This window comes from Ptiloglossa arizonensis, chromosome 5, assembly GCF_051014685.1.
Source record: "Ptiloglossa arizonensis isolate GNS036 chromosome 5, iyPtiAriz1_principal, whole genome shotgun sequence".
Taxonomy (NCBI): domain Eukaryota; kingdom Metazoa; phylum Arthropoda; class Insecta; order Hymenoptera; family Colletidae; genus Ptiloglossa; species Ptiloglossa arizonensis.
The window spans coordinates 18,553,431-18,580,711 of NC_135052.1; the positions used below are offsets into that span (position 1 = coordinate 18,553,431).

Consider the following 27,281-nt stretch of genomic DNA (forward strand, 5'->3'; position numbering starts at 1 on the left):
ACAGGGATTTGAACACGTTTGTTCGATTGCACAGTTATTCGGTTTAAATAGGGAAACAATGATTAATAAAATTCGTTGAAATTTTTAGAACGATCTACAAATTGGAGAAGTTCTTCCAAGAACCGGATCTGAAGAACTTAGCGTTCAGCGTGCGTGAAAAAATCGAAGATTTCCGCAAGTGCATGCCGATCGTGTACACGTTGGGTAACCCAGGATTGAAGGAACGCCATTGGAAAGAGATTTCGGAGATCATTGAAATTGATCCACCTATAAAGGTGGATGCCGATTTAACGCTGGCCAAGGTTCTGGGAATGGGTCTGGAAATTTTTGTCGAGAAATTCACGACCATTTCGGACAATGCGTCGAAGGAGAGGACTTTGGAGATGGCTATCAACAAGATGCAAGAGGATTGGGCCAGTTTGACCTTCACAGTGAACCCCTTCAAGGATACTGACACCTACATCATCGGGGCTGTTGACGATATACAGCTACTTTTGGACGATCATATCGTCAAAACGGTCACTATAAAGAATTCACCCAACATAAAACCGTTTGAAGATAGGATAGTGTAAGTTGAATCGAATCGACAACAGGAAATGGTGACTTAGTTGCATATTGTTTACTTTGTTTTATTCTGAACTCGACTTTCAGTGGTGTAACGGTATTATTGTAAGTCCCTGTTATCTGAATCTATGATTGCATAAATCTCCATTTCCTGAAAGAATGACTACGTAAGTCCCCATTTCTTGAAACGAGACATAGAACTGCCATAAGTATAATTGGGGGTACTTATCAAGTTTTTACCTATTCGAATATTCAAACACTTTAGTGATTTAAATATTCGGTGAATATAATTTGAATATCATTAGAATATTCGACCATTTGAATATAACTTGAATATTCGACCATTTGAATAGTGGACCATTCGAATACCATTCAAATACTTATCTGTTGGAATACTTGATTATTTGAATACTATTCGAATACTTGACTACTCGAATACTATTAGAAAACTTCACGTGCTAACATTAGAAGATTGTCCATCCGAATAAATAGGGAATGGGAGTACAAGTTGCACACACTGCAAGATGTTCTGGACCTGTGGCTGCGGATTCAAGCGATAGGGGTATACATGCATCCGATATTGATGTCGCCGGAAATTCAAAAGAAAATACCCGAGGAGAGCAGAAAGTTCTCTGTTGTTACGAAAACTTGGGGCGCCATTATGACGGTCGTCCACGCGGATCCTCACGTTTTCTCCATAATCGAGATCGATAAGATAATGGAAAAGCTGAAGAAGTGTTACGGTTTGTTGGAGGACATTCAGGTGGGCCTGAACAACTACGTGGAGAAGAAACGACTCTATTTCCCGAGGTTCTTCTTCCTCTCCAACGACGAGCTGTTGGAAATTCTGTCCGAGACCAAGGATCCGACTCGGTAATCCGGAATTGATTGAATCGTTTAGCCCCTCCGTACCTGATGGCAACGTATATGTATACGATATTCGAAAGTCGATAATTTTGCGACGTACAGTGCACAGAACGCATACAGTGTTACAACCGGATAGTTCTTTAAATATTTGTAACATAAAAAAATGTTTAATTAAATATCAGACAAAGTCGAGATATTTTAGGGACACAATCTTTTGATTTAATTTTTTTTTGTAAGCGAACGAAACTTTCTTTTTGATCGCAACATGTGTGTTTGGGTAGTTCATGTCCGAACGAATTGAACGATTATAGTCACATGAAATAGTTCAACGTTATCTAATAATAGTTTTCGATATGGCTAATATTTTTGAAAATATTCAGATGTAACACTTCGTCTCCTAGATTTCCTATATTCGTTATCTTAATGTACACACATATTGTATACTAAACTATCCAATAATCTTGTCCTATTTTTCCCTGAAACTCAACCCCAAACTACGTTTAAGATTCACATCCGAAGGGGTTAGTTTAATTTATTCATTATTACATTTTTGGGATGAAAATAGTGAAAACATAATTTAAAAATGTGATACCGTAAGTGTAATGCAGAAATTTGACTCGTAGTTCACTTCGAGGACGCACGCGAACGTGATTTCACTCCGGGGTCAAATTTGACCCGGGCTCGCAGGTAACTTCGCGGGTACGCAACGTCGAATTTTGGTATTACGGATTCGTCACGGAACGTAGCGACGTGCGACCGCGTTCGAGGAAGCCCCGGGTCAAATTTGACCCAGTGCCCGGAACCTCGAGGTTACGTAACGTTGAATTCGGGAATCACGGAACGTTACAGGGTGCAACCGCATCTGAAGAAGTGCTTCGAGGGTATAGACCGACTGAAGTTCAACGAGGACCTCGATGTGCTCGGAATGACGTCCACAGAGGACGAAGAGGTGGACCTGATTGAGATAATATCCACTTCAGCCGCCAGAGGACAAGTAGAGAAGTGGCTCCTCGAACTGGAAGCAATTATGCGGCGAAGTGTGCGGCATGTGGTGCACCAAGCGATAAAGGCGTATCCCACCAAACCGAGGAAAGTCTGGGTGCTGGAGTGGCCTGGACAAACGATCCTTTGCGTTGGCAAGATGTATTGGACCCTACGCATAGAGAAGTCGATGTTGGACGGTGTCCCCGGTATGAACAAGTACTTGAACCAGTGTCAGGAGGAACTGAACGACATTATAGCGATCGTTAGAGGCAAAATGTCTAAACAGAATCGCATTACCCTGGGTGATTATACAGCTTGTTCTTCGTTGTTGCATTCGATTGAAAATTATAACCGTTACGAATTTCAGAGGCTCTTGTCACGCTGGACGTACACGGGAGGGACGTGCTCGCAGAACTTTGCAATGAAGCGGTGACCAAGAACACGGACTTCAAATGGCTTTGTCATCTACGATACTATTGGCTGGTTAGGAGGATCTCTTGGATAGTTCAATAATGTATTTGATTATTTCGTAAGACTCTTCGTGTTTACACGATCTTCCGATCTGATGTGAATAATAGGTTGCTCGATAGGTTTTGTCGTTCGATAAGAAATTGAGCTATTGGGTTCGTTGTTTTATTTTTCTAAAGATGGTACTACTGTTCAATGAACATGTGTAAAGTTTCATGTAGATCTGTCGACTCGTTCGTATACTTACGAACGTTGAAGTGTCATACTATTCAAGTAGAACGTTGAAGTGTCTTACCCACTTCAAAGTTGAAGTGTCTTACTATTTTTTTACGATGGAAAACACGACAAAACTTATCGAACAACCGTAGTATACGTAAGCATAGTTATGTCGGGTAAAGTGTCTATCAATGTTTTATATTTTCTGATTGTTGCGAGTCTGAAAATTTATGGAAGCATTTATTCCATAGTCAACAACTTTTTGAAAACCAAACCTTTTGAGACTTACGAAATGACCTAATAGTATTAAGATATCTGCTGGGTGAAAGAATTTATTGGGTTATCGTGAACGATATGTATTCGAAGCAGTAAATACCTATAACTTAATAACTAAACAAAAATTTGCGTGAATTTACACTAAGATGAGTATAAAGAGATACTATTAAAAAAAGTATAACTATTTTTTGAAGCCTCCCGAAGAAAATTCTGAATTTAATACTCGGTGTATCTAAATCACCGTATGCAAACGAAATATTTGTCTTTGCGAACACTGTTCGATTTTTTCGCAACCATGGGCGTGAGATCGAGCTACGTTCTCCCCATATCGATCTCGAAATGTCCCGATAACGTCACGTTTATCGCGGCGATTATTATCTTCCAGGAAGAGAACATGTGGACCTACATGATAAACTCGAAACAACGATACGGTTACGAGTACCTCGGCAATTCCTCGAGGCTGGTGATCACTCCGTTGACGGACCGATGTTATCGTACCCTGTTCGGCGCCCTGAGTCTCCATCTAGGCGGTGCACCGGAGGGACCAGCTGGAACCGGCAAGACAGAGACGACCAAGGACCTGGCGAAAGCCTTGGCCAAGCAATGCGTGGTGTTCAACTGTTCCGAGGGTTTGGACTATCTCGCTCTGGGGAAATTCTTCAAAGGTTTGGCGTCGTGCGGCGCCTGGTCGTGCTTCGATGAATTCAATCGAATCGATCCGGAGGTCCTGTCGGTGGTCGCCCAACAAATCTTAACGATTCAACGGGCGATACACAGCAACGCGGAGAAGATAATCTTCGAGGGTACGGAGATTTATCTGGACCCGACCTGCGCCATCTTCATCACGATGAATCCCGGATACGCGGGTAGATCCGAGTTACCGGACAATCTGAAGGCGTTGTTCCGTCCCGTGGCGATGATGGTGCCCGATTACGCTCTGATCGCGGAGAACACTCTCTACTCGTACGGTTTCTACACCGGTAGACCACTGGCTGTGAAGATCGTCACCGCGTACAAGCTCTGCTCGGAACAATTGAGCAGCCAGAACCATTACGATTACGGTATGAGGGCGGTGAAGTCCGTGCTGGTAGCCGCTGGCAACTTGAAGCTGAGGTATCCGAACGAGTCGGAGGACGTTCTGATGTTGAGGAGTATACTGGACGTCAATCTGCCCAAGTTTCTCGTTCACGATCTACCGTTGTTCGAGGGTATCGCCAGCGATCTGTTCCCCGGTGTCGTTCTTCCCACACCCGATTACACGCAACTGAACGCCTGCACGATGGACGCGTGCGCCGCGGCGAACATACAGTGCACTCCGGTATTCCTGGAAAAGGTGCAGCAGATATACGAGATGATGATTGTCAGACACGGGTTTATGATCGTCGGGCTCCCGTTCAGCGGCAAGACGACCGCGTACAAGATTCTAGCCAGTTGCCTCGGTCTACTCGAGGAACGTAAATTGATGGACGAACACCGGGTGGAGATAACGGTTATTAATCCTAAGGCGATCACCATGGGCCAATTATACGGGCAATTCGATATGGTATCGCATGACTGGAGCGACGGTGTACTCGCTGTCAGTTACAGGGCCTTCGCGACCTCCACCAATCCGAACAGGAAATGGCTGGTCTTCGACGGCCCGGTCGACGCCATTTGGATCGAGAACATGAACACCGTACTGGACGACAATAAAAAGTTGTGTCTGACATCGGGGGAGGTCATCCAACTGGCGTCCACGACCAACCTGATTTTCGAGCCTATGGACCTGGAGGTAGAGAACTCGACACGATTTTCGAGAACAGGGGACTTGACTGGGTTTTAGAGCAAAGGAGTTGACGATTCTTCAGAGCAGGGATTACGACGATTTTTTAGAGCAGAGAACTTGACAATTTTTTAGAGCAGAGAACTTGACAATTTTTTAGAGCAGAGAACTTGACAATTTTGAAGGGTAGAGAACTTGATGATTTTTGAGAACTTGACTGTTTTTTAGAGCAAAGAACTTGACTGTTTTTTAGAGCAAAGAACTTGACAATTTTTTAGAGCAGAGAACTTGACAATTTTTGAGGGTAGAGAATTTGATGATTTTTGAGAAGTTGACTGTTTTTAGAGCAGAGAACTTGACTATTTTTTAGAGCAAAGAACTTGACAATTCATTAAATTATTCGTTGGATCAGCTACAGGAATGTCTGAAAAAAAATCACACTTTATTTAATAAGTTTAAGGTGATCATAAAGTCTTAAACTCTTCGAGGACGAATTACTTTGCTTAGAACAAACGAAAATCTAAATCTAAATATTAACGTCGTGATAACGTTGCCGTGTTACATCATTGGAAAATTTAGCTATAAATATTTACTCGTAATTTCAATGGTTAGGTCCACATTGCAATATTTGAAATAACTTGCAAACTTAAATGTATACACGTGTGTAATCGACAGTATCCTCGAAGAGGCTAAAACTATAAGGCATGTGCAAATTATTTTTAGGTTTTTGAATAATACCAGAACCAAAGGAGCTATTTAAGGTGATGAAGCTACAGTGTCTGTGTCGACTCAGGAAACTATCGATTTTCTTTTGTGTAACAAAATGGGCCACCTGAGTGACTCTTATATTTTTAAAGATGAAAAGAAATCTATCGCAAAGTAAAGGTAAAAATATAATATTTCGTTAAAGACGAGATTGCGACTTTGAAATTTATTTCTCATCTCAAGTAACAAATACTGCACCATTGACATTCAACGAATACTCAACATACAATTACATCGTTGACATTCAACGAATATTCAACATTCAATGACATCATCGACGTTCGATGAATTTCATCCGAAACGAAAGCTTCTTTTAAAATATCTGACGGTCACTTGGGTGGTTTCAAGTTCTTCATTCCCTTGAACGATGATTTTTAATCTAATAACAGGTCGCGTCACCTGCCACAGTGTCAAGATGCGGCATGATTTACATGGAGCCAGTCAGCTTGGGTTGGACACCACTTTTGACATCCTGGTTAAACACGTTGCCAGTTACTTTTACGGAGCATCTTAAACATCACTTAGAGGGCTTGTACATGAGGTTCTGCCCAACCCTCTTGCATCTAATCCGACAAGGGGGAATCAAGGTTCAAGAGATACCTTTCATAGATCAATTTAGACGAACGATTAACACATGTCACTTTCTCCTTCGCTTCTCCCCTAGGATTTGATAACAATGCCCGATGCTAATCTAATAAGATCCGTGACGTACCTATTCGACTGTTTCCTCGACGACTTCAACGACCTGGAATATCTCAAAACATTATCAGATCTAGATATGAGAGCTCAAGTAGAGGTAATCGTCCCCCAACATCCATCCAGCCAAAGACTTCGAACCAACGTTTCCGTTACAGGGTTGCTTCTTCTTTTCTTGCATTTGGGCGATGGGTGGCACGCTTTCCAAGGACTCTCGAGAAATCTTCAGCAAACTGTTCAGAGCTCTAATGGACCGAGAGTTCCCTGTAGACCTTAGGGAACGTTTCAGCATTCCCGAGTATATCACCGACCCGGTGAAACCATACGTGGTGAACATACCGTTGGCTGGTCTGGTTTTCGATTACAAGTACATCAAAGAGGGCAAGGGCAAGTGGAGACCGTGGATGGACGATCTGGAGAACGTACCACCGATTCCAGCCGACATCCCAATGAATCAGATAATTGTCCCAACGATCGAGACCGTTTGTTACTTCTACTTGTTCGAGTTGCTGATCTGTCATCAGAAACCTGTGCTCGTGGTTGGTCCTACCGGTACGGGCAAGTCCGTGTACATTATGGAGTTTTTGTTGAATAAAAACAACTCAGAGATTTACAAACCGATGTTCGTGACCTTCTCGGCGCAAACAACCGCCAATCAAACCCAGGAGATAATCATGAACAAACTGGACAGTAGAAAGAAAGGTGTTTACGGGGCTCCGCTTGGAAAACATTGGGTGGTGTTCGTGGACGATATATCGATGCCCCAAAAAGAGAAATTCGGTGCACAGCCACCGATCGAGTTGTTGAGACAGTGGCTGGACCATTGGAAGTGGTACGATCTCACGGAGATGGTACCCATAGAGTTGGTGGACGTACAATTGGTTTGCGCGATGGGTCCGCCAGCCAGCGGACTGGACGTCACGCCGAGGTTCAAGAGACACTTCTTCACCTTGGGTATTTCGGAGTTCTCCGACGACGTTCTGATCACAATCTTCAGCACCATACTCTCCTGGCACATAGAAAAGTTCGAGTTCCCCGACATTTTCATGACCTGCGTCCACGACCTCATCGAAGGCACCCTGGACATCTACAAGGAAACTAAGCGACACCTCTTGCCAACTCCGGCCAAGTGCCACTACTTGTTCAACTTGCGTGATTTCTCGAGGGTGATTCAGGGTGTTCTGCTGTCCACGCCCGAAACGGTTAACGGCCCGGTGAGTGTCGAGGTCTTTCTTTTTCTTTTCTAGGTGTTCAGTTCTCTGAAAGTAAGTTTCAAAGTACCTTTGCGAAAAGGTTATTAATTTACGAGGTATTGCAATTTTAGAGCACGTGCAATTATTTTGATACGTTCGGGTACTATCTCTCGAGTATCTTTGAGTGTTCAGTTCCGATTACCGGATCTGTGATAATTGTTTAATGGTTTTGTCCATTGCAATGCATTTTTCCAGTGGACATTGTTGTAGTTGGAGTTAGCCTTTGCGACAGCACTTTAGCTGCACTATTTACAGTGCATTTATATATATTTGTTTCTTTTTTTCTTTAGTATTTGGATGAAATAAATAAATTCATTTTACTTTAAGTTTGCCATGAAGCGTTTATGGGTGCACGAGGTCCTCCGTGTGTACGGGGATCGCTTGGTCGACGATACAGACATAAACTGGCTCGTCGAGCAGATACGATCGACCATAACCGAACATATGAACGAAAACTTGATCACCATGTTTGAAGATTTGATCACAGAGTCGGGGGCTTCGGTACGGTCACTTCGAGTTCTCTCAGATTCATTCAACGAACTGTGTCTTCGTATATCCATCAAAGTGCAATCTCGAATTGTCGTTAGGTGACGTACATGGAGCTTCGAAATCTGATCTACTGTGACTTCCAAGATCCCCTGGCCGATAAAAAAATGTACCACGAAGTGGCCAATTTGGACGAGCTTACCGCCACGGTCGAAGAGTACCTTCACGAATACAATTCCATTTCCGTAACACCGATGAACTTGGTCCTCTTCAGGTTACAATTTTACCTCTTTCTCGCAAGAAATATCATCCAATTGACAAACTTCGATTTTGACGAGGAAAATTATTTTTAGTGACTTTTATTCACGTTCAGGGAACTACCCTCAAAGTTACAGGATAGAAATGCCTGTTTGGTTAAATATCTCAAAACGCAGTGGAGGTAAAAAATGTCACCAAGTCGTAACTAAAAGGAATGATTGGCTACAAAGGTGCCACCTACGAGTGGATGAAATTTCGATTCAGTTCTTACGATTGTTTGTTAGAAATCAAACTTCTTTTGTGATTTCCTATTTCCAATAGTTTCTCAAATATATAACTAAACGGTTTGGTTCACAATTTTGATGGTGGACATCCAACGAACGTGAACATTAGCTCGAGATTGTCACTAGGGCGATGTTCCTTGTAAATATCCCCTGTATCGATTCAAAAGCAATAACAATTTCGTTCCGTTTTTGTAAGATTCGCCGTGGAACATCTCTCGAGGATCTGTCGTATCATGATGCAACCGCGAAGTCACGCCATGTTGATCGGTGTCGGTGGTTCGGGGCGTGCATCTCTAACGAGGTTAGCGGCTCACATTTCGGACTATGAGTTGTTCCAAGTGGAAATGTCCCAGCACTACAATCTGCACGACTGGCACGACGACGTGAAGACCATACTGAAGAAGAGCGCCGAAAGCTATGTACATTCGGTGTTCTTGTTCTTGGACAGTCAGATCAAGGAGGAGAGCTTCCTGGAGGACATCAGCAATCTCCTGAACTCAGGGGAAGTCCCGAATATATTCCCCGCTGACGAGCTGTCCGATATCTGCGAAAAGATGAGGGTGATCGACCGACAGAGGGACAGGTCTGTTCACTGGCGATATATTTCTAACTGTACCATGTTTGGGTCTTCTCAGACCCGGAGAAACCTTTGTATAGATCAATTATATCGTTGGTACAGCTTTTCCTGGAAATTGAGAAAAGTATGGTAAAATAATAGAATTTTCGTTCAAAATATTTATTCGAGTAAGGTCAAGTTGGACAACTATAATTGGTATACCAGGCATAAGGCATAATTGTATACCTAACTATAATTATATGGACGTTATATATTTATACCAATGTATTTGGTATAATTGTTTACTATGCTTTTATCGATCTTGTGACTTTGCTTATTCTAAAAATTAATTTCATTATAAACACATTCACTGATTATTATACCAGGCATAAGGTATAACAGTATACCTAACCACGATGCAATAGAAACACTCATATTTCCCTCACTTTACCCATGTCACCTTCTCTAATTCCTTACAAATGGGATTTGGTTTATTTTTCCGACTACGCTGATTACAAGGTTCATCACGGTTCTCTCGTCAGAAGATGACATTTCCCACTGCGTGGCCAGAATCTTTAACAACAAACTTCTATTATATTCTATAGTCAGGTACATCGTGTTACCTTACACCTAGTATACTGATACAACAGGTGCATCCGTTGCTTTCTCCATTTCTTACACATACAATTCAGCTTACCGTTTCGATGCTCACGGGACACTTGCCCCAGAACTATCCAAATCTATCACCGATCACTTTTCTAACAGGTCAGTACAGACGGACGGCAGTCCCGTGGCGTTGTTCAACTTCTTCGTGCAGCTGGTCCGCGAGAACCTGCACGTGGTCGTGACGATGTCACCGATCGGTGAGAATTTTCGGCTGAGGATCCGGAAGTTCCCAGCACTGGCGAACTGCTGCACGATCGACTGGATGCAGCCCTGGCCAGCGGATGCTCTGTTGGCCGTGGCGACGAAATTCCTCGGGGAGATCGATCTGACGGTTAAGGAACGGGAGGCGTGCATCGAGATGTGTCAGTACTTTCACACGTCCACGCAGGACCTGTCGCGAGAGTTCACGAGACGGGCCCAGAGATACAACTACGTAACGCCCACGTCGTATCTCGAGCTCATCAACACATTCAAGGATCTCCTCCAGAGGAAGAGGAAGGAGGCACTGAATGGGAAGGGAAGGTACGAGGCTGGTCTGGAAAGGTTGGACAGTACTCACAAGCAAGTGGAGAGGATGCAAGAGATTTTAGTCGCGTTGCAACCGAAGCTCCTCGTCGCCGCCAAAGACGTGGAGGTCATGTTCCTCGACGTTCAAAGACAGAACGACGAGGCGGTCGCCATCGAGCAGGTCGTCAAGAGCGACGAGGAGGCAGCGATGGTAAGGCATTCCCGGTTTAATGATCAAAGTCCATCTTATTCGGGGTGGCTCGGTTTTTTCTAAATGGCACTCGACTCGACGCTTCCTTTTTTTTTCCCCCGCGTTTTCTAGTTTCTTTTCCGAATATAATTCGCTGGCTCCGCTTTGAGTCACGTTGACGTTAATGAGATTTGAACATTGTGTGTTTACCCGGGGGTGGGCTCGCTCGTGGTAGTTGCCTTTCAAGCACCGAAAAGGGAATGAAAAGAGTAACGGTTACCATTTTCTCTGACGAACCTGGTCGAAATCTAAAACCGTTCTGGAGACTTCAATGGGGGGATATACAGAGTGGCCGCGAAAGTAACAGCGCAACTACGGTAACCTCGTCGGTGACTGGATCGACGTTAGGAAGGTTTACGCATTTGGGGATATTTTTCACTGCGAATTAGTTTTCTTTTGCGCAGAAAGTTAATGTAACTTCTGGACGAAATATTCAATCTATCACAAGTTCAGAATTTACGGTACTCTGTTTTAAATTTACTTTATACATTTAATATGGACGTTTATATATTTGGTATAATTGTTTACCTTGCTTTCATCGATCTTGCGACTTTGTTTATTCCAAAAATTAATTTAATTATGAACCCATTCACTGATTATTGACCGACACCAAAATCACGAACTTTAAGTTGATTTTAAGAATGCTACCATTAAGTTTCTCTTGGTGAAAAGATTTCAAAAGTGTACAGAAATGATCGTACTCTTCCAGGTCTAATCCAAAAACATAAGACTGAGTACTGTCGAATTTTTAGGCTGTTGCGGGACAAGCCAACGCCATCCGTGCCGAGTGCGACGCCGATTTGCAAGAAGTGATGCCGATACTGAACGCAGCGAACGCTGCATTGAACACTCTAACCCCCCAGGACATTCAGATAGTGAGATCCATGAAACGACCACCTGCGGGTGTTCGACTAGTCATGGAGGCAGTTTGCATCCTAAAGGTACTTTCCTCAGACTCGAGCCGATGCTACAACAGTGAACCGATATATCAAATATTGATGTTCATTGGGCTTTGATCCCCCATTGTATCGAGTCTGCCAGTTACGTGATACAGGATGTTTTCTCTTTGGTGCAACCGGATTTGCAATTAAATCTCTCCAAGTTCTCCATACTGATTATCGACTCCCCATTCCTCCTATGCAATTTATCTTCCTTTAGGATCTTCCTTGATCCGACTCTGCTTACAGTGCAACTTTTCACGAAGAATCTCAGGTTACGTTTGATCCATCGTGATATTACCACGATCGTCATGTTGCTGCATTTCACGTTTACGTTTTCTATATCCTCCTCGTCAGATTTTATCACAGCCCACTCCGAACTCGTATTTTATCTATCTTCGGCGGTATCCTTGTTTGATTATTGTAATGTAGTTTATGGCCTCTGTCTTTCTGCCCGACTATTCTCCCTTACTCAGCGTATCCATACTCGTCTCTTCGTTTTTCCGACTGTTCTCGTAAATTCAATCCCATTACTCTTCTCTTCCAACGTTCTGGCTGGCTGAATATGCGCCAGAGATGGGTAGCTCCGTCTCTACTGCCCGGTTTACAAGATTCCTGCCTCCAACACTCCTATCTATTTGTTTAATTTACTCCTCTCCAATTCGTCTTCGTATTTTTCTCCATCCTCTCACCTCGTTACTGAACTTCAAGTTCACTCTTCTTGTGTATCTGTTTACTATTTCGACTCTATCGTACAACTTCCAGGCTCCCACGTCTCTTCAAAACACACAGCTCGTTGTTTCATCCTTTTCCATTCCCCGTAACATTCGACTGCCTTCTCTTGTGCCCAGCAACATCTTTCGTCCTTCTCGCGTTTCTAAGTCGGACTTAAGTCCAAGGATGGCTTCTAAAACTCTCAGCTCGCTTTCTTCGCTTAAATATTTTGTCCCGTTAGAGTGAAGTGGTCAAATAAAATACAACCAATGTGTCTACCAGGACGTGAAGCCAGAAAGGGTGCAAACCATAGACGGTCCAGTCGACGACTACTGGAAGGCTTCTCTTCGCATATTGGGCGACATAAGGTTCCTCCAGTCTCTGTTGGCGTTCGACAAGGACAATATACCGGAGAAAATCATGACGAGGATTCGTAACACGATCCTGACCAACCCGGAATTCGACCCAGAGAGGATCAGACAAGTCTCCACAGCTTGCGAGGGTCTCTGCAAATGGGTGTTCGCGTTGTCGGAGTACGACATAGTGGCAAAGGTCGTAGCACCGAAGAGACAGGCCTTGGCTAAAGCTGAGGCTGATTACTCGCAAGCGATGGAGCAACTGAACTTGAAAAGGAAGCAATTGCAAGAGGTGCGGGACAAGGTGGCCAAGCTGGAGGAGTTGCTCGCTAAGAGGAAAGCGGAGTACCAGGTGATGACGGACGAGGTGATCGAGTGCGAGGAGAAATTAAGAAGAGCTAGGGAGCTGATTGGCGGTTTGGGTGGGGAGTACACCAGGTGGTCGGACACGGCCAAGGCGTTGGGCGAACGTTATTACACGCTGACGGGTGATGTACTGATCGGATCTGGCGTCGTGGCCTATCTAGGTGTCTTCACCACGCAGTACAGGCAGCAACAGATCGAGAACTGGGTCCAGGTCTGCACCGATCTGGACGTGCTCTGCGCGCAGGATTTTCAGCTCACACAGATTCTGGGGGATCCCGTGCTGATCAGATCCTGGAACATCTTTGGTCTGCCTAGCGATCTCTTCTCGGTGGATAACGCCATAATCATCACGAATTCTCGACGATGGCCCCTGATGATCGATCCTCAGGGCCAGGCCAACAAATGGGTGAAGAACATGGAGAAGGAGGCCAACATACACGTGATCAGGTTAACGCAGAGCGACTTTATGAGGATTCTCGAAAACGCTGTCCAGTTCGGACAGCCAGTTTTATTGGAGAACGTTGGCGAGGAACTGGACGCTAGTCTGGAGCCTCTTTTAATGAGACAGACGTTCAAGGCTGGTGGGTTACTGTGCGTCAGGATCGGGGATTCCGTGATCCCGTACTCTGACAACTTTCGGTGTGTATAATTGTATAATATTGGTATACTGTTGAGTTGGATATTTTTGATACTGTTGCTTCGTTTCTAGATTGTACATCACTACCAAATTGCGCAATCCCCATTACTTGCCCGAGGTGGCGGTGAAAGTGACTTTGCTGAATTTCATGATCACACCGGTGGGTCTCGAGGATCAACTTTTGTGTATCGTTGTAGCGAAGGAGAAGCCCAATCTGGAGTCCGAGAAGAATCAGTTGATCGTTCAGGGAGCCGCAAACAAGAAGTACGTTTGATATATCCGAGACGATTCTGCAACGTTCATCGGGCAATGATCTTTCTTGCACAGGATGTTGAAGGAGATAGAGGATCGAATTCTGGAGGTTCTCTCGACCTCCGGGGAGAATATACTTGAGAATGAGACCGCGATCAGTGTTTTGAGCTCGTCGAAAATTCTCTCGGACGAGATAGCCACGAAGCAAATGGCGGCTGAGGTGACGGAAAAGTCCATCGACGAGGCGAGATTAGAGTACACGCCTATAGCTGTGTACAGCACCGTCCTCTTTTTCACGATTGGTACATTTTTCGTGACTTTCGATAGTTAACTTTAGAATCTTGCGATAAATGTGAAAAACGAGGTCCACGATAAATGTGAAAAACCGAGGTCCACGATAAATGTGAAACCGGAGGTACACGATAAATGTGAAACCGGAGGTACACGATAAATGTGAAAAGTTTATCTCCACTCCATTTTTCATGAAATCAGTCGAGCAATTAATGTGACACTTCACGATGCTCGTCAGTTGACTATAAAAGAAAGATTTATTTAATAAGCGAAAAATATTGAGTTACTCTCACTTTCTAAATAAGTAAATATCATCTCAATTATGTCACGTTTGGTCTCACTTCAATCAGAAAGATCTTACAAATAAGTTGGTAAAGGTTTCAAAGAAAGAAACAAAAATTAAAAAAATGTGATTGTATTAATGTTGTAAGCGATCAAGTGGTCTTTAAAGCGGCCTCTTTCTCTGTTGCTCTCTGTTCATTTCTATGGTCGTTGGTAACAACGACATAGATGTAGAATTTCATAGATGGTCCTTTATAAATGTGAATTTATTTGCCCCAAGGTTTTCACATTTATCGAAATATTGTATTCCGTGCGTGTAAGATAACAATTTTCCACAGCTGCGTTGGCGCACATCGATCCCATGTACCAGTACTCGTTGGTATGGTTCGTGAATCTTTTTAAGAATACAATCAACAACACGGAACCCGTCCCGGAGATACAGCAACGATTGAAGGATCTCACAAGAGAATTCACTCTGTCGCTGTACGTGAACATATGTCGCTCGTTGTTCGAGAAGGACAAGCTTTTGTTCTCGCTGCTGCTTTCGGTGAACCTGCTGAACAAGCAGGGGTATATCTCGATGGCCCAATGGATGTTTCTGTTGACTGGCGGCGTAGGCCTCGAGAATCCGTTCGCAAATCCCACGCAATGGCTACCCTCGAAATCCTGGGACGAGTTATGTCGTTTGGACAACGTGCCCGGGTTTGAGGTATGACGAGTCAGGCGAAAAGTACAAAGGAGACGAAGATAACGGTTGTCCCTTTGGTTTGCATATGTCGAAAGGTGGCCCGCGGAACGTGGGGAATTTAATTTATTACTTTTGGACCGGGAAGGTCACCCCCTTTCGAAGTTAATAACGACTGATCTTGAAACGTGTATTTATGGAATGTAACGAAATTATTTCTCACGACTTTCACGAACGAATCTGTACATTTGGATCGATCGAGATTTATTTCAAAAATTCAGTTCGACCTTGAAATTCAAAATTAAATTTTTTTATCTTGAAACGTGTATCTATGGAATGTAACAAAAATATTTCTCACGACTTTCACGAACGAATCTGTACATTTAGATCGGTCGAGATTTATTTTAAAAATTCAGTTCGACCTTGAAACTCAAAATCAATCTTTTTTTATTTTCACCAACATTCTACTCGACTCGAGGGTAAAGATTTCGAGAGGAACCATGTGTCGTGAATGAATCGTTTTTGTTTATAAAAGATTCTCAAGTTTCTGACTAATTACATTTTGTGAAATTTTTCCGGGGATGAAACACTTCTCTCACTTTCTTTCTCGTTACTATGTACCGTGCAATATTAATTTTACGATAAATATACCTCGATATTCTTGGACGCAGAGTGACGCGACGGATCGATTTATGCGAAAGAAATACGTGGTTCTTTTTACAGAAAAAGAAATGCATTTGGCCTTTCCAGTTGCATTGTTGCGAAAGAATGTGCACAAATGAAAAAAATGGGTACGTGAAATAAGAATTTATATTGTACCATTCAATTACTTTTTGTACAATTATTTCCTGCTTTCAATGAAACAAGAAATACGACCTGTCCAAATTGCACGACACTGTACAATAGTGGGGGATAAAGTGGGGGGAACGCTTTGCTTCCAGGAGCTATTCAGCGCTAATTGGTCGAAACTTCAACAAACTTTTGTGAGAAAACGGTTCTCTCGCGACACATGGTTCCTTTTCATATTTTTATCCTTTAATCGAGCGGAGTACGTAGAAATAGAGAAAAGAAAATGTAATTTTGAACCTCGTGGACGGAGAGGAACTTCAGATTCTTTTTCACAAATTGTCCATCGATTCAGGTATGGTCGATTCGTGCTCGAAAGCATCGATAAATACTTTTTCTCCACTCTGCGCAATGTTCGTCGACCATTTTATTTTTGTGTTTAGGGCTTCAAAGACTCCTTCGTGGAAAATCTATCCGGTTGGAAGGTCGTCTTTGATCACATGGAGCCTCACACGTTACAATTCCCGAAGCCTTACGAGAAGCTCCTACCTTTTCAGAGAATGCTCGTGCTGAGATGTATTCGTCCTGACAAAGTCGTGCCTGCCGGCCAGCAATTTGTGGAAGGTAGAAAATCTCTCGCGAAGGTAGAATGTTTCTTGTCGATCGACGTGGTAATTGAACGCCGTGTCGTTCCCAACGTAAAATTAAACAAACAGTTTAAAGACTTTGCTCGACGCGACGTGTCGAACTCCTTTGTTCGTACATTTTACTTTCCGTTGGCTCCAAAGTCCAGTAAATGAAACGTCAAAGTGTTTAACTATAAATTTACGTTCAACCCTCTGAGGATCAGAGAGATTGACAGATGCTATTAATCCTTTGACACGAGTTCTTATTTTTTCCCTCGTTTCAATCTTTTCTGTATGCCTGAAATATCACTTCCTACTGCTTGAAACAATTAAAGTTAAAAGAATTTTTTTTTATTTAGCTTTTTAATCCTCAATCGAGGTACCACTTTAGATTGATTTGTATATTTTGTACGTGTAAATAGTAAGTGATAATTCATGGTTTTTTTTTATCAATTGTAACGTATATTGCATTAAACTATTATTTGAAGGAATAAATAGGCAATTCATAGAATTGAAGGATAAAGAAGACACTGTTATAGACACGGTAACATTTTTGCAAAATATTTCTTGTGTCCGAGCTATTAAATTTATTTTCAGCTCTACTTTCGCAATATCGATATAGCTACGTATAGTCTTCGATTGAGAGAAGAAACCGAGCCAAACATCAGGGATGAAAGTAGAACCGTGTAATATACCAATTAACGTAGCAGTACTTATCGAATGTCCAACTTCTAGAAATTATATTAAAGTTTTCAATGCGACCCACTGACCGATAAACTCACATCTCTAACTAGTTTTTCAATTATTTTAAAACCTTAACGGAAGAAGAGTTGAATCAGTCTACCGCGACGGATTCGTATTAAATTATAGAAACCAAAGTAGACAATCAAACTACTCCAAAAGTATTTTATCAATGACACTGGCTCTTGTACAATGTCATTCAGTATACTGGTTGTATATTAGATTAAGAAAACTCGTCTCGTATGTCGATATTTAATACAAAATAAATCAGAAAGGTACCTGTACATTAGATAGCAACGAGGTTGTATGTCTTAACTTTATAATTATCAACAATATCTCCCCAGAAATTTTCCCAGAGAATGATCACGAATGTACAGATACCTTTCTAATTGTTTCTCTATTAAATATCGTAAACTGGCCGACACTAAAGACAATTTTTTTAATCAAATACACAACTAGTACATTAGGTGACATTGTACCAGAACCAGTGTCATTAATAAAACACTTTCACAGTAGTTCGATTTGCTATATTTGTTTCTATAATTCAATATCAATCGTGGTAAATGCAATCCTCCTATCCTCTACGTTTTAAAACGACCATGAAAAACCAGCTCGAGGTGTAAGTCAATAGAAAAAAAGATCCAGGAAGGTATCTGTACCTTCGTGGTAATTCTCCGTAGCGATATCTCCCCATAGAGTTAAGACGTATCCAAGCCTCGTTGCGCGCCAATTTTTCTCTCGTTTCCTTAGAACAAATGGGCAGACGATACATCGAGGCGCCGCCTTTCGATTTGCTAGCGTCCTTCGCTGACTCGTACTCCTGTATCCCCCTCATATTCGTCTTGACGCCTGGCGCCGATCCCATGGCTATTCTACTGAACTTCGCCGACAACCAGGGTTTCGGTACCAATAGACTCTTCTCTCTGTCTTTGGGTCAAGGGCAGGGCGTTATTGCCAAGCAGATGATCGACGAAGGAGTGAAGAACGGCACCTGGGTGGTCCTGCAGAATTGTCATCTCGCTAAGAGCTTCATGCCGGAATTGGAAAAGGTAGATGAACGTATTTTCGCGTGTCTCGTGCACACGGTCACGCGACAATGCGCGAAGAAGAACGAGAACTTACTATCGGGTCACTGGGTTGTTCGAATAACTTCAACTTTCATGGAAATGCGTTATTCGTTGCGATGTACGTACTTTCTACACTTTTTCGTGCTCTACTTTGTCGTTGGAAGCTTTTCACTTGGTTGTTTGTAATCATTTTTATACACGATTACGTCAATGTCGTTTAGTGATACTTTCGGTGTTAGATTTCGAGATTTGGAATCACTCTGTGCGGGAATTACGCGATTGTATCTGTTAAGTATATTTATCGAACGCCTATCGGCGTTCAACGCACTCGGGTAATTGATTATAAACGTTCAGCTTTCAAAGGGTTAATTAAACGTACCTAGTATAGAATAAGTGTCGAAATGTATATTTAAAGTTTCTTTAGAATATACGTATTTTGGTATTACAGCATTATTAGATCTATTTTGTTGATTGAATATGAAAGAACGATATTCTAGTAAGAGAGAACAATCCTGGCTTGGAATATCTATTATTCAGATGCACGGAGGAAAAATTTTGTTATTTCTTAAAAAATAGCGCGCTTTATATAAATATTCTAATTTTTTTCTACTTTTATTCAATATACTTTTAATATTTGCAAATTTACTGTTAATCACATAACAGTAGGTGCATTTATTGGAAAAGAAAAAGTGGAACTTTTCACCAAATAGTTTGTTATTTTCACAGACTGTTCCAAGAATTTTTCCTCGTATAAAACTGTCCATATGTAATTTTTAACCATCGCCAGGACTGTTTCTCCAATTTCCAAAATTTAAAAAAATGAGAATGCTTCGAAGTAATTAATTTCAAGATCTGATAAATTTAGATTGCTCGTTGACGTTTGTTTAAAAATTCTTTTCAGATTTGCGAGAGTTTCACTCCAGAAACGGTGCACCCAGATTTTCGATTATGGTTGACTAGTTATCCCGTGAGCCACTTTCCAGTCAGCGTTCTTCAGAACGGCGTTAAAATGACCAACGAGCCCCCGAAAGGGTTGCGAGCAAATATAATCCGGTCCTTTCTGCAGGTAACCACCAACGCGTGTAAAATTCTAGATTGTGGATACGAATCGTTACGAAACGACAGGACCCGATCTGCGACGATGACTTCTTCGAAACGTCGAAGCAGAGCGAGGTTTTCAAGAAACTGCTATTCGCCCTGTGCTTTTTCCACGCCAATATCCAGGAACGTAGACAATTCGGTCCGATTGGTTGGAACAATCAGTACGAGTTCAACGAAACCGATCTGCGCATCAGCGCGCTCCAACTGAAGGTCTTTTTGGACCAGTACGACGATGTGCAATTCACCGCTTTGAAATACTTAACGGGTATCGTATCTTCTTTAATTACATTCTTCTTGTTTCTTCGAGAGCTCGAGTACGGTTCGTATTTTCAATTACTGGGAAATTATTTGCTCGACGCTTTCAAGGATTAGATTTGTGGGAACAAGTTAAGGACAGTGAACAGAACTACTATTTCATTATTAATTTTGTCTTCCAGGAGAGTGCAATCACTACGATTGCATTGTTTCTTTTATCTTTATAAAGATCTCCTGTTCAGTTTCAAATTTCAATTATTGTGAAGTTATTTGTTCGGTACTTCAAAGATCAGAATTTTTATTAACTTTGTCTGTCAGGAAAGTGCAATTATTACGATTGCATTGTTTCTTTTATCTTATTTATAAAGATCTCCTGTTCAGTTTCGAATTTCAATTATTGTAAAGTCATTTGTTCGATACTTCAAAGATCAGAATTTTTATTAACTTTGTCTGTCAGGAAAGTGCAATTATTACGATTGCATTGTTTCTTTTATCTTTATAAAGATCTCCTGTTCAGTTTCGAATTTCAATTATTGTAAAGTTATTTGTTCGGTACTTCGAAGGTCAGAATTTTTATTAACTTTGTCTTCCAGAAAAGTGCAATTATTACGATTGCATTGTTTCTTTTATTTTATTTATAATGATCTCCTGTTCAGTTTCAAATTTCAATTATTGTGAAGTTATTTGTTCGGTACTTCGAAGGTCAGAATTTTTATTAACTTTGTCTGTCAGGAAAGTGCAATTATTACGACTGTATTGTTTCTTTTATCTTATTTATAAACATCTCCTGTTCAGTTTCAAATTTCAATTATTGTAAAGTTATTTGTTCGATACTTCGAAGATCACAATTTTTATTAACTTTTTCTTCCAGAAAAGTGTAACTATTATTACTGTATTATGTTTCTTCGTCTTTTATCTTGAGTTTTCTATTTGTAAAAGTGTCGAGGTCACTTTTAAATTTCAGTAAAAATAGAACCTCTATAGTTGCACGAAAACTCCTGCAAGTATCGAGTTTTGTACAATTATCGAGGTAACCGACCCAATAAGAATTCCAACCTACAAAATAAATTCCTAATACTTACGACTTTTTTACGCAAAATATAAAGATCGGGTGCACAATATAAAAACAAATACGGAGCGTATAAATGCATTAGGTACTCCGGTGCATCTAAAATAACGTTATTAAAATGTAACCTCAAATTACTTCACTAAAACTTAACCCTGCTTTTGTCTCAACCGGAAAACACGACACTTATTGCTAAGTGTCCCTTGAAATATTCGAGAAAAATCATCGAAGATTCGCTTCACAGCAATTATCACAGTCATTGTATCCGAATGACTTTTGAACGAATTTCAAGCATTCGATAACTCGAGTAGCGAAGAATTTGTATCATCGAGCGAATGCAATTATTGTCGTCACGTTTGCCCTCTTTTTTTCCCCCCGTGCATCTCGAGTACCACAGTTACGAAAATCTCGAGTACTATAGTTACGAAAATCTCGAGCACAGTTTGGAATTTTAACGACAGCAATTGTCGCTTTCCACACCGAATCCTGGTAACGTGTCAATACGATATGGCGTCTCCAATGATTCGTGAACAAGTTTAGGGTACTCGATGGCCCGATTCGTGATTAATTTGTCTCCCAGGCGAATGCAATTACGGTGGACGCGTGACAGACGAATGGGACAGGAGAACTTTGAACACCATCCTGGCGAAATTCTACTGCCTGGAGCTCATCACGCAAGAGAGATACTTGTTCGATCCGAGTGGCCTGTATTATGTGCCCGAAGTCAAGGATCACGCCGAGTTTCTGGATTACGTTAAGTCTTTTCCGATGGCCACCGCGCCCAGCGTCTTCGGGATGAACGAGAACGCTGACATCATCAAGGATCAGCAGGAAACCACGTTAATGTTGTCTTCGATATTACTGACCCAGGTGTGTACAGCTTGAAAATAATCTCGAGTAGATTTCAACGTTACGTAAATAACATTAACGTTTTCTCATCGCCCAGCCTGATCAGGGAATCAAAGTAAGTCGTTTTAATATTATGATATAATTATTCGAGAAAATAATAAATTGTACGATATTAACTTTACGTGTTTCGTGCGTATCTTAGCTGAGGAAATTCAGAAGGAAGGTAATGGAACATTATTCGAGAGAAGTGTTTGTTTAACGAATTTAACCAATCGAAGATCAAACGTTTTCAGTGTGCATTTTTCCTTTATATTTGCATACTTATGTTCAAAATTCTTTCCACTTTATTTATCACTGCTTTATCTACATAGTATTATTCTAAATAATCAGAACGCATGTGGAACGTTTGGTTATTTAAGCATAGTGCACATTCGAAGAACATTTTCATTCTTTAGATTTTGTAGCTTTATATTTTCATACTTATGTTCAAAATTTTTTCCACTTTATTTACCACTGCTTTATCTACATACTATTATACCAAATAATCAGAATGCACATGAAACGTTTGGTTATTTAATCACAGTGCACATTCGAAGAACATTTTCATTCTTTATTACTCGTCCCATCGATATCAACTCTTTATCAATTACAAGTATCTTTATTCTCCAGTTAAATTACCCACGTTATCCTCTACACGTGTCCAAGAAGAGTACGCAGATGAAACCCGGAAACCATATTTTTGTAAATTAATTCGAGCCTAATCTCGAGTTCGAACCAATTCAGAAAGGATCCACCGTGGGATTCTGTTCCTCGTCCAGCGACAAAATATTTCGGTAGCCTCGTTTGGTCAACCCCTTCATTAATTCCTCGACAATATTTTCTGTTGTCGATTTCTTTTTATATTTCACAACCGTCCGGCGGTAATTTCATTCTACAGATAAAAGGCAATTCCAGCGTCGCTGGCCCTGTTCCAGAACACGACCGGCGAAGAACACGCGGGTCTCCGTGGCCACCGCGTGGTCCCCCGCGCTTGAAAAAAAAAAAAAAAAAGAAAAAAAAATGAAAGAAATATTATTAATTCGCGTTGTACAAATTCTCGGGTAGCCATCGGTGGTTGGTCCGCACGGCGTTATCATTATCTTCGTTCATTAATTTCGAGACAATTAAGGTTGCGCTGCGCTGCGCGAGCGCGGTAGCGGTCGTGTTTCACAAATATAATAGCGTTCCTTAAATGTATTCTGCGTGACGAATTGTGCGGATTACTAACGAGGCACCGTGTTGCTCCGTACTCCAATTAGGATACCGGAGAAACGGAAACAGACACAGGGAAATCGGCCGACGAGACCGTCTACGGGGTGGCCTCTGATATTCAGTCAAAGTTGCCGGAGGACTTCGATCTCGTCGCGGCACTCAAGAAGTATCCGACGTTATATAATCAAAGCATGAACACGGTGCTGGTCCAGGAAATGGGAAGATTCAACAAGCTTCTGCAAACGATCAGGAATAGCCTCATAAATGTTCAGAGGGCGATCAAAGGTAAACGACTAAGCTCGACCCCGATGCTCGATCGATTTTTCACGCCCTGGTGAACGCTGATCTAAGGTCTGGTGATCATGAACTCGGCCCTCGAGGAGGTCTACACGTCGATAATCACCGGGAGGATACCGCTGATGTGGATGAGGGACTCTTATCCCTCGATGAAACCGTTGGGTAGCTACGTACAGGACTTCTTGAGGAGGCTCGCTTTTCTTCAGGTATACGTCATCGATTCGAATCGTGTCCCACAGGTGTTCTTGGACGCGTGAACGCTCGGTGGATACCGTGCGGGGAACGCCCTTAGGCGTTGGGAGATTGCAATCGAGGTGTACGATCGAGAGTTCTACGCACGGGACAGATGAGCGTTTTTAGTAGCGAGAGTTTATAATAATCCGATGTGATCGATTGTGGTCCGAGGAGTTATCGATTGTGAAAGAATGATCGATTATGGTGGATAGAGTTATTATGGTCGAAAGAGTTATCGGTTATGGTCGAAAGAATGATCGATTATGGTCGAAAGAGTTTTTGGTTATGGTCGAAAGAATGATCGATTATGGTGGATAGAATTATCGATTATGATCGAAAGAGTTATCGGTTATGGTCGAAAGAATGATCGATTATGGTTGATAGAAGTATTGAATATGGCCGAAAGAGTTTTTGGTTATGGTCGAAAGAATGATCGATTATGGATGATAGAATTATCGATTATGGTCGAAAAAGTTTTTGGTTATGGTCGAAAGAGTTGTTGGTTATGGTCAAAAGAATGATCGATTATGGTCGAAAGAGTTATTAGTTATGGTCGAAAGAATGATCGATTATACTGGATACAATTATCGATTATGGTCGAAAGAGTTATCAGTTATGGTCGAAAGAATGATCGATTATGGTGGATAGAATTATCGATTATGATCGAAAGAGTTTTTGGTTATGGTTGAAAGAATGATCGATTATGGTTGATAGAATGATCGATTATGATCGTAAGAGTTATTGGTTATGGTCGAAAGAATGATCGATTATGATAGATAGAATTATTGATAATGGTTGAAGAAATAATCGTTTATGTTCGAAAGAATAATCGATGGTCAAAAGAATTATCCTCCATCCGAGTGCAATATGTCACTAGATATAATTTATTTCCAGCTAATTTTCTATTCTTTGCGGAAGTATCACTTGTTTATTATCTTAAAAATGATAACGAGACTTTGAAAGCACTCCAATCGCAAATTTCATATACTTCCGATAATAATAAAATTAATAATAATTCTTTAGTTACGAATTGATTTTCTTTGTATATATTTGACAATTTTTAATGATGTGTTAATACATACACTTTCACATTTTGATAATGTCACTGTACAAGACTAATTTTTAGTCTAAATTTTACAATGGCTCAATGCAAAGAGTCAATTGCTCTGCTATAGAGGCTTGTTAGTTCACTCGAGCTTTTTTGGTTTTATACGGTAGTTATTTAAGTACTTTCAGGAATTATAAATACTCAAGAATTTATTGAACTTCTTTTATCTCGAATTTTAACACTATTCCTGCAGCTATGGTACGACGAGGGACCACCATCGTCCTTCTGGATCTCTGGCTTCTACTTCACTCAGGCGTTTCTCACCGGTGCACGACAAAACTACGCGAGGAAGTACTCAATCCCCATAGATCTTCTGATCTATGATTTTATGCCTATGAAAGAAACAGTATTCCACGAGCCACCGGTCGACGGTGTTTACATTTACGGTTTGTTCCTCGACGGAGCCCGCTTCGACATGACAACGATGAGTCTCGACGAGTCTCTGCCAAAAATTCTGTACGAGGACGTTCCTTACGTGAGTGCAATTTTCATTTAACGCTCGAATAATTATTCGAACGAATTTCATAACGGTTGGAGAGTCAATCGTGGCATTAAACCATGGAAATCTTTTTCCTTCGCGAAGAAGTTGTACGAGAAATTTTTTCTTAAAAGAAGAAAGAAGAAAGATCGTTAAAGAAGAAAAGAAGTTTCTTTCGTAAAATATTAATTTAATTCGCGAACGACATAATGTGTACATTGTTGTTTCCTTCTTGACCACATTTTGCAACCGACAAGAAAATCCCCGAAGTGGAAACATTTATTTTTAGCGAGAATTATAATTATTTTTTTTAGGAAGTATCCTGTTCCTAACCTCATACGATCATCAGTTTTCGAGTTAAATATCAAAATTTTGACGAAAACAGTGCCACTGGCTCATAGATCTCCATAAAAGGAGCACAAAAGTCTTATTCGTTTCCTTTCCAAGATGAATATTTATAACCGAAAGTGCAATTCTTCGTTTGGACGTCACGCGATACTGAATACATTGAAAAGACAAGATGGCGACGTAGAGCCAAGGAGACGCGCGACGTACGAAAGAAGAATTGTACTTTCGGTTATAAATATTCATTGTAGAAAAAAATGGTGTAAAAGCTTCTTGTGACTTTTATAGAGATCTACAAACGAATGGTATTGTTATCATCGAAGCTTCGACGACGAGACCTTTTTTCGATTGACGATGCACGTTTGTAAACAAAGATTCTTAATTCACTAGGTGTATAATTTTGCAGTTTCACTCGCTACTTTTTGCGTGTTCTTTCATCGAAGCTTCGACATTGAGAACTTTTATCGATAGACGATACATATTTGTAAACAAAGATTCTTAATTCACCAGGTCTGTAATTTTCAACCATAATTTTACATTTTCACTCACGGTGGCTACTTTTTGCGAGTTCGTTCATCGAAGCTTCGACATTGAGAACTTTTTACAATAGACGATTCATATTTGTTAACAAAGATTCCCAAGTGGTTCGGCGAGGTGTATAATTTTTAAGTCGCATAATTTTGCATCTCCACTTGCGGTGGCTGCTTCTTGCGAGTTCGTTCAGCGATCTGCAATCTCTTCTGATTGCTACATTCGTTCCGCTAGATCTGGCTGATACCAGCGAAAAAGGATGAAGTACCGGAGAAGCACACGTACACTTGTCCCGTGTACAAAACCGCCGAGAGGAGGGGAGTTCTGTCGACGACCGGCCACTCGACGAACTTCGTAATCGCCATATGGCTCCCGACGGAGCATCCACCGGAGCACTGGATTCTGCGAGGCGTAGCTATGCTCTGCCAATTGTCCGATTAGACCAATTATTTACGTACATCGGGAGCCACGTTTACTTTAACCTTGATCTATGTACTCGATTAACGTTTCGGCCATCGTTCTGCTCATCGTCATTGAAAAGACTCGTTTTATCTCCGATTCATAACGGGATATTTTTATCTCTGAACCTTGATCCCCCGACGACTACTTTTGGAAACATCGGTCCACTTCCAGCAATTTTAATCACGATGGTTAATTAATTCCACGAAATTTTCTTCTTGATAATATCGATATAGTTCGTAGAATTTTAACTGCGATAGTGAAAGTAATTTAATAAACTTTTCTTTTTGGAAATATCGATACACTTATTAATATTCTAACTGTAAAAGTGAAGTAATTGGGTGAAATTTTCTTTTTAGAAATATCTGTGTATTTTGGGTTATTTTAACTGCAATGGTAAAGTAATTTAATAGACTTTTCTTTTTCAAAATATCGACACACTTATTAATATTCTAACTGTAAAAGTGAAGTAATTGGGTGAAATTTTCTTTTTAGAAATATCTGTGTATTTTGGGTTATTTTAACTGCAATGGTAAAGTAATTTAATAGACTTTTCTTTTTCAAAATATCGATACACTTATTAATATTCTAACTGTAAAAGTGAAGTAATTCGATGAAATTTTCTTTTTGGAAATATCTGTATACTTTGTGGATTTTTTAAGTACAATGGGAAAGTAATTCGATGAAATTTTCGTCCAAGTATCTAGA

The 27,281-nt window shown here is 41.1% G+C and overlaps 1 protein-coding gene across 1 annotated transcript in view; it reads left to right on the forward strand.

Moving 5' to 3' along the window:
- LOC143146826 (dynein axonemal heavy chain 7-like) overlaps nucleotides 1–26,709 on the forward strand; it is a 28,441-nt gene extending 1,732 nt beyond the window's left edge. The window contains exons 3-28 of the mRNA XM_076311506.1: nucleotides 89–568; nucleotides 1,057–1,437; nucleotides 2,281–2,717; nucleotides 2,783–2,898; nucleotides 3,761–5,146; nucleotides 6,292–6,489; nucleotides 6,567–6,698; nucleotides 6,757–7,812; nucleotides 8,179–8,352; nucleotides 8,439–8,611; nucleotides 9,076–9,462; nucleotides 10,201–10,819; nucleotides 11,611–11,799; nucleotides 12,793–13,871; nucleotides 13,942–14,133; nucleotides 14,197–14,423; nucleotides 15,033–15,403; nucleotides 16,609–16,789; nucleotides 18,283–18,581; nucleotides 19,501–19,665; nucleotides 19,725–19,965; nucleotides 21,602–21,891; nucleotides 23,169–23,406; nucleotides 23,473–23,624; nucleotides 24,954–25,235; nucleotides 26,349–26,709. Coding sequence (XP_076167621.1) covers nucleotides 89–568; nucleotides 1,057–1,437; nucleotides 2,281–2,717; nucleotides 2,783–2,898; nucleotides 3,761–5,146; nucleotides 6,292–6,489; nucleotides 6,567–6,698; nucleotides 6,757–7,812; nucleotides 8,179–8,352; nucleotides 8,439–8,611; nucleotides 9,076–9,462; nucleotides 10,201–10,819; nucleotides 11,611–11,799; nucleotides 12,793–13,871; nucleotides 13,942–14,133; nucleotides 14,197–14,423; nucleotides 15,033–15,403; nucleotides 16,609–16,789; nucleotides 18,283–18,581; nucleotides 19,501–19,665; nucleotides 19,725–19,965; nucleotides 21,602–21,891; nucleotides 23,169–23,406; nucleotides 23,473–23,624; nucleotides 24,954–25,235; nucleotides 26,349–26,555 — 9,652 coding nt within the window. The 3' untranslated portion in view covers nucleotides 26,556–26,709. The remainder of the gene's footprint in view (nucleotides 1–88; nucleotides 569–1,056; nucleotides 1,438–2,280; nucleotides 2,718–2,782; nucleotides 2,899–3,760; nucleotides 5,147–6,291; nucleotides 6,490–6,566; nucleotides 6,699–6,756; nucleotides 7,813–8,178; nucleotides 8,353–8,438; nucleotides 8,612–9,075; nucleotides 9,463–10,200; nucleotides 10,820–11,610; nucleotides 11,800–12,792; nucleotides 13,872–13,941; nucleotides 14,134–14,196; nucleotides 14,424–15,032; nucleotides 15,404–16,608; nucleotides 16,790–18,282; nucleotides 18,582–19,500; nucleotides 19,666–19,724; nucleotides 19,966–21,601; nucleotides 21,892–23,168; nucleotides 23,407–23,472; nucleotides 23,625–24,953; nucleotides 25,236–26,348) is intronic.
- Nucleotides 26,710–27,281: the final 572 nt, after the last annotated feature.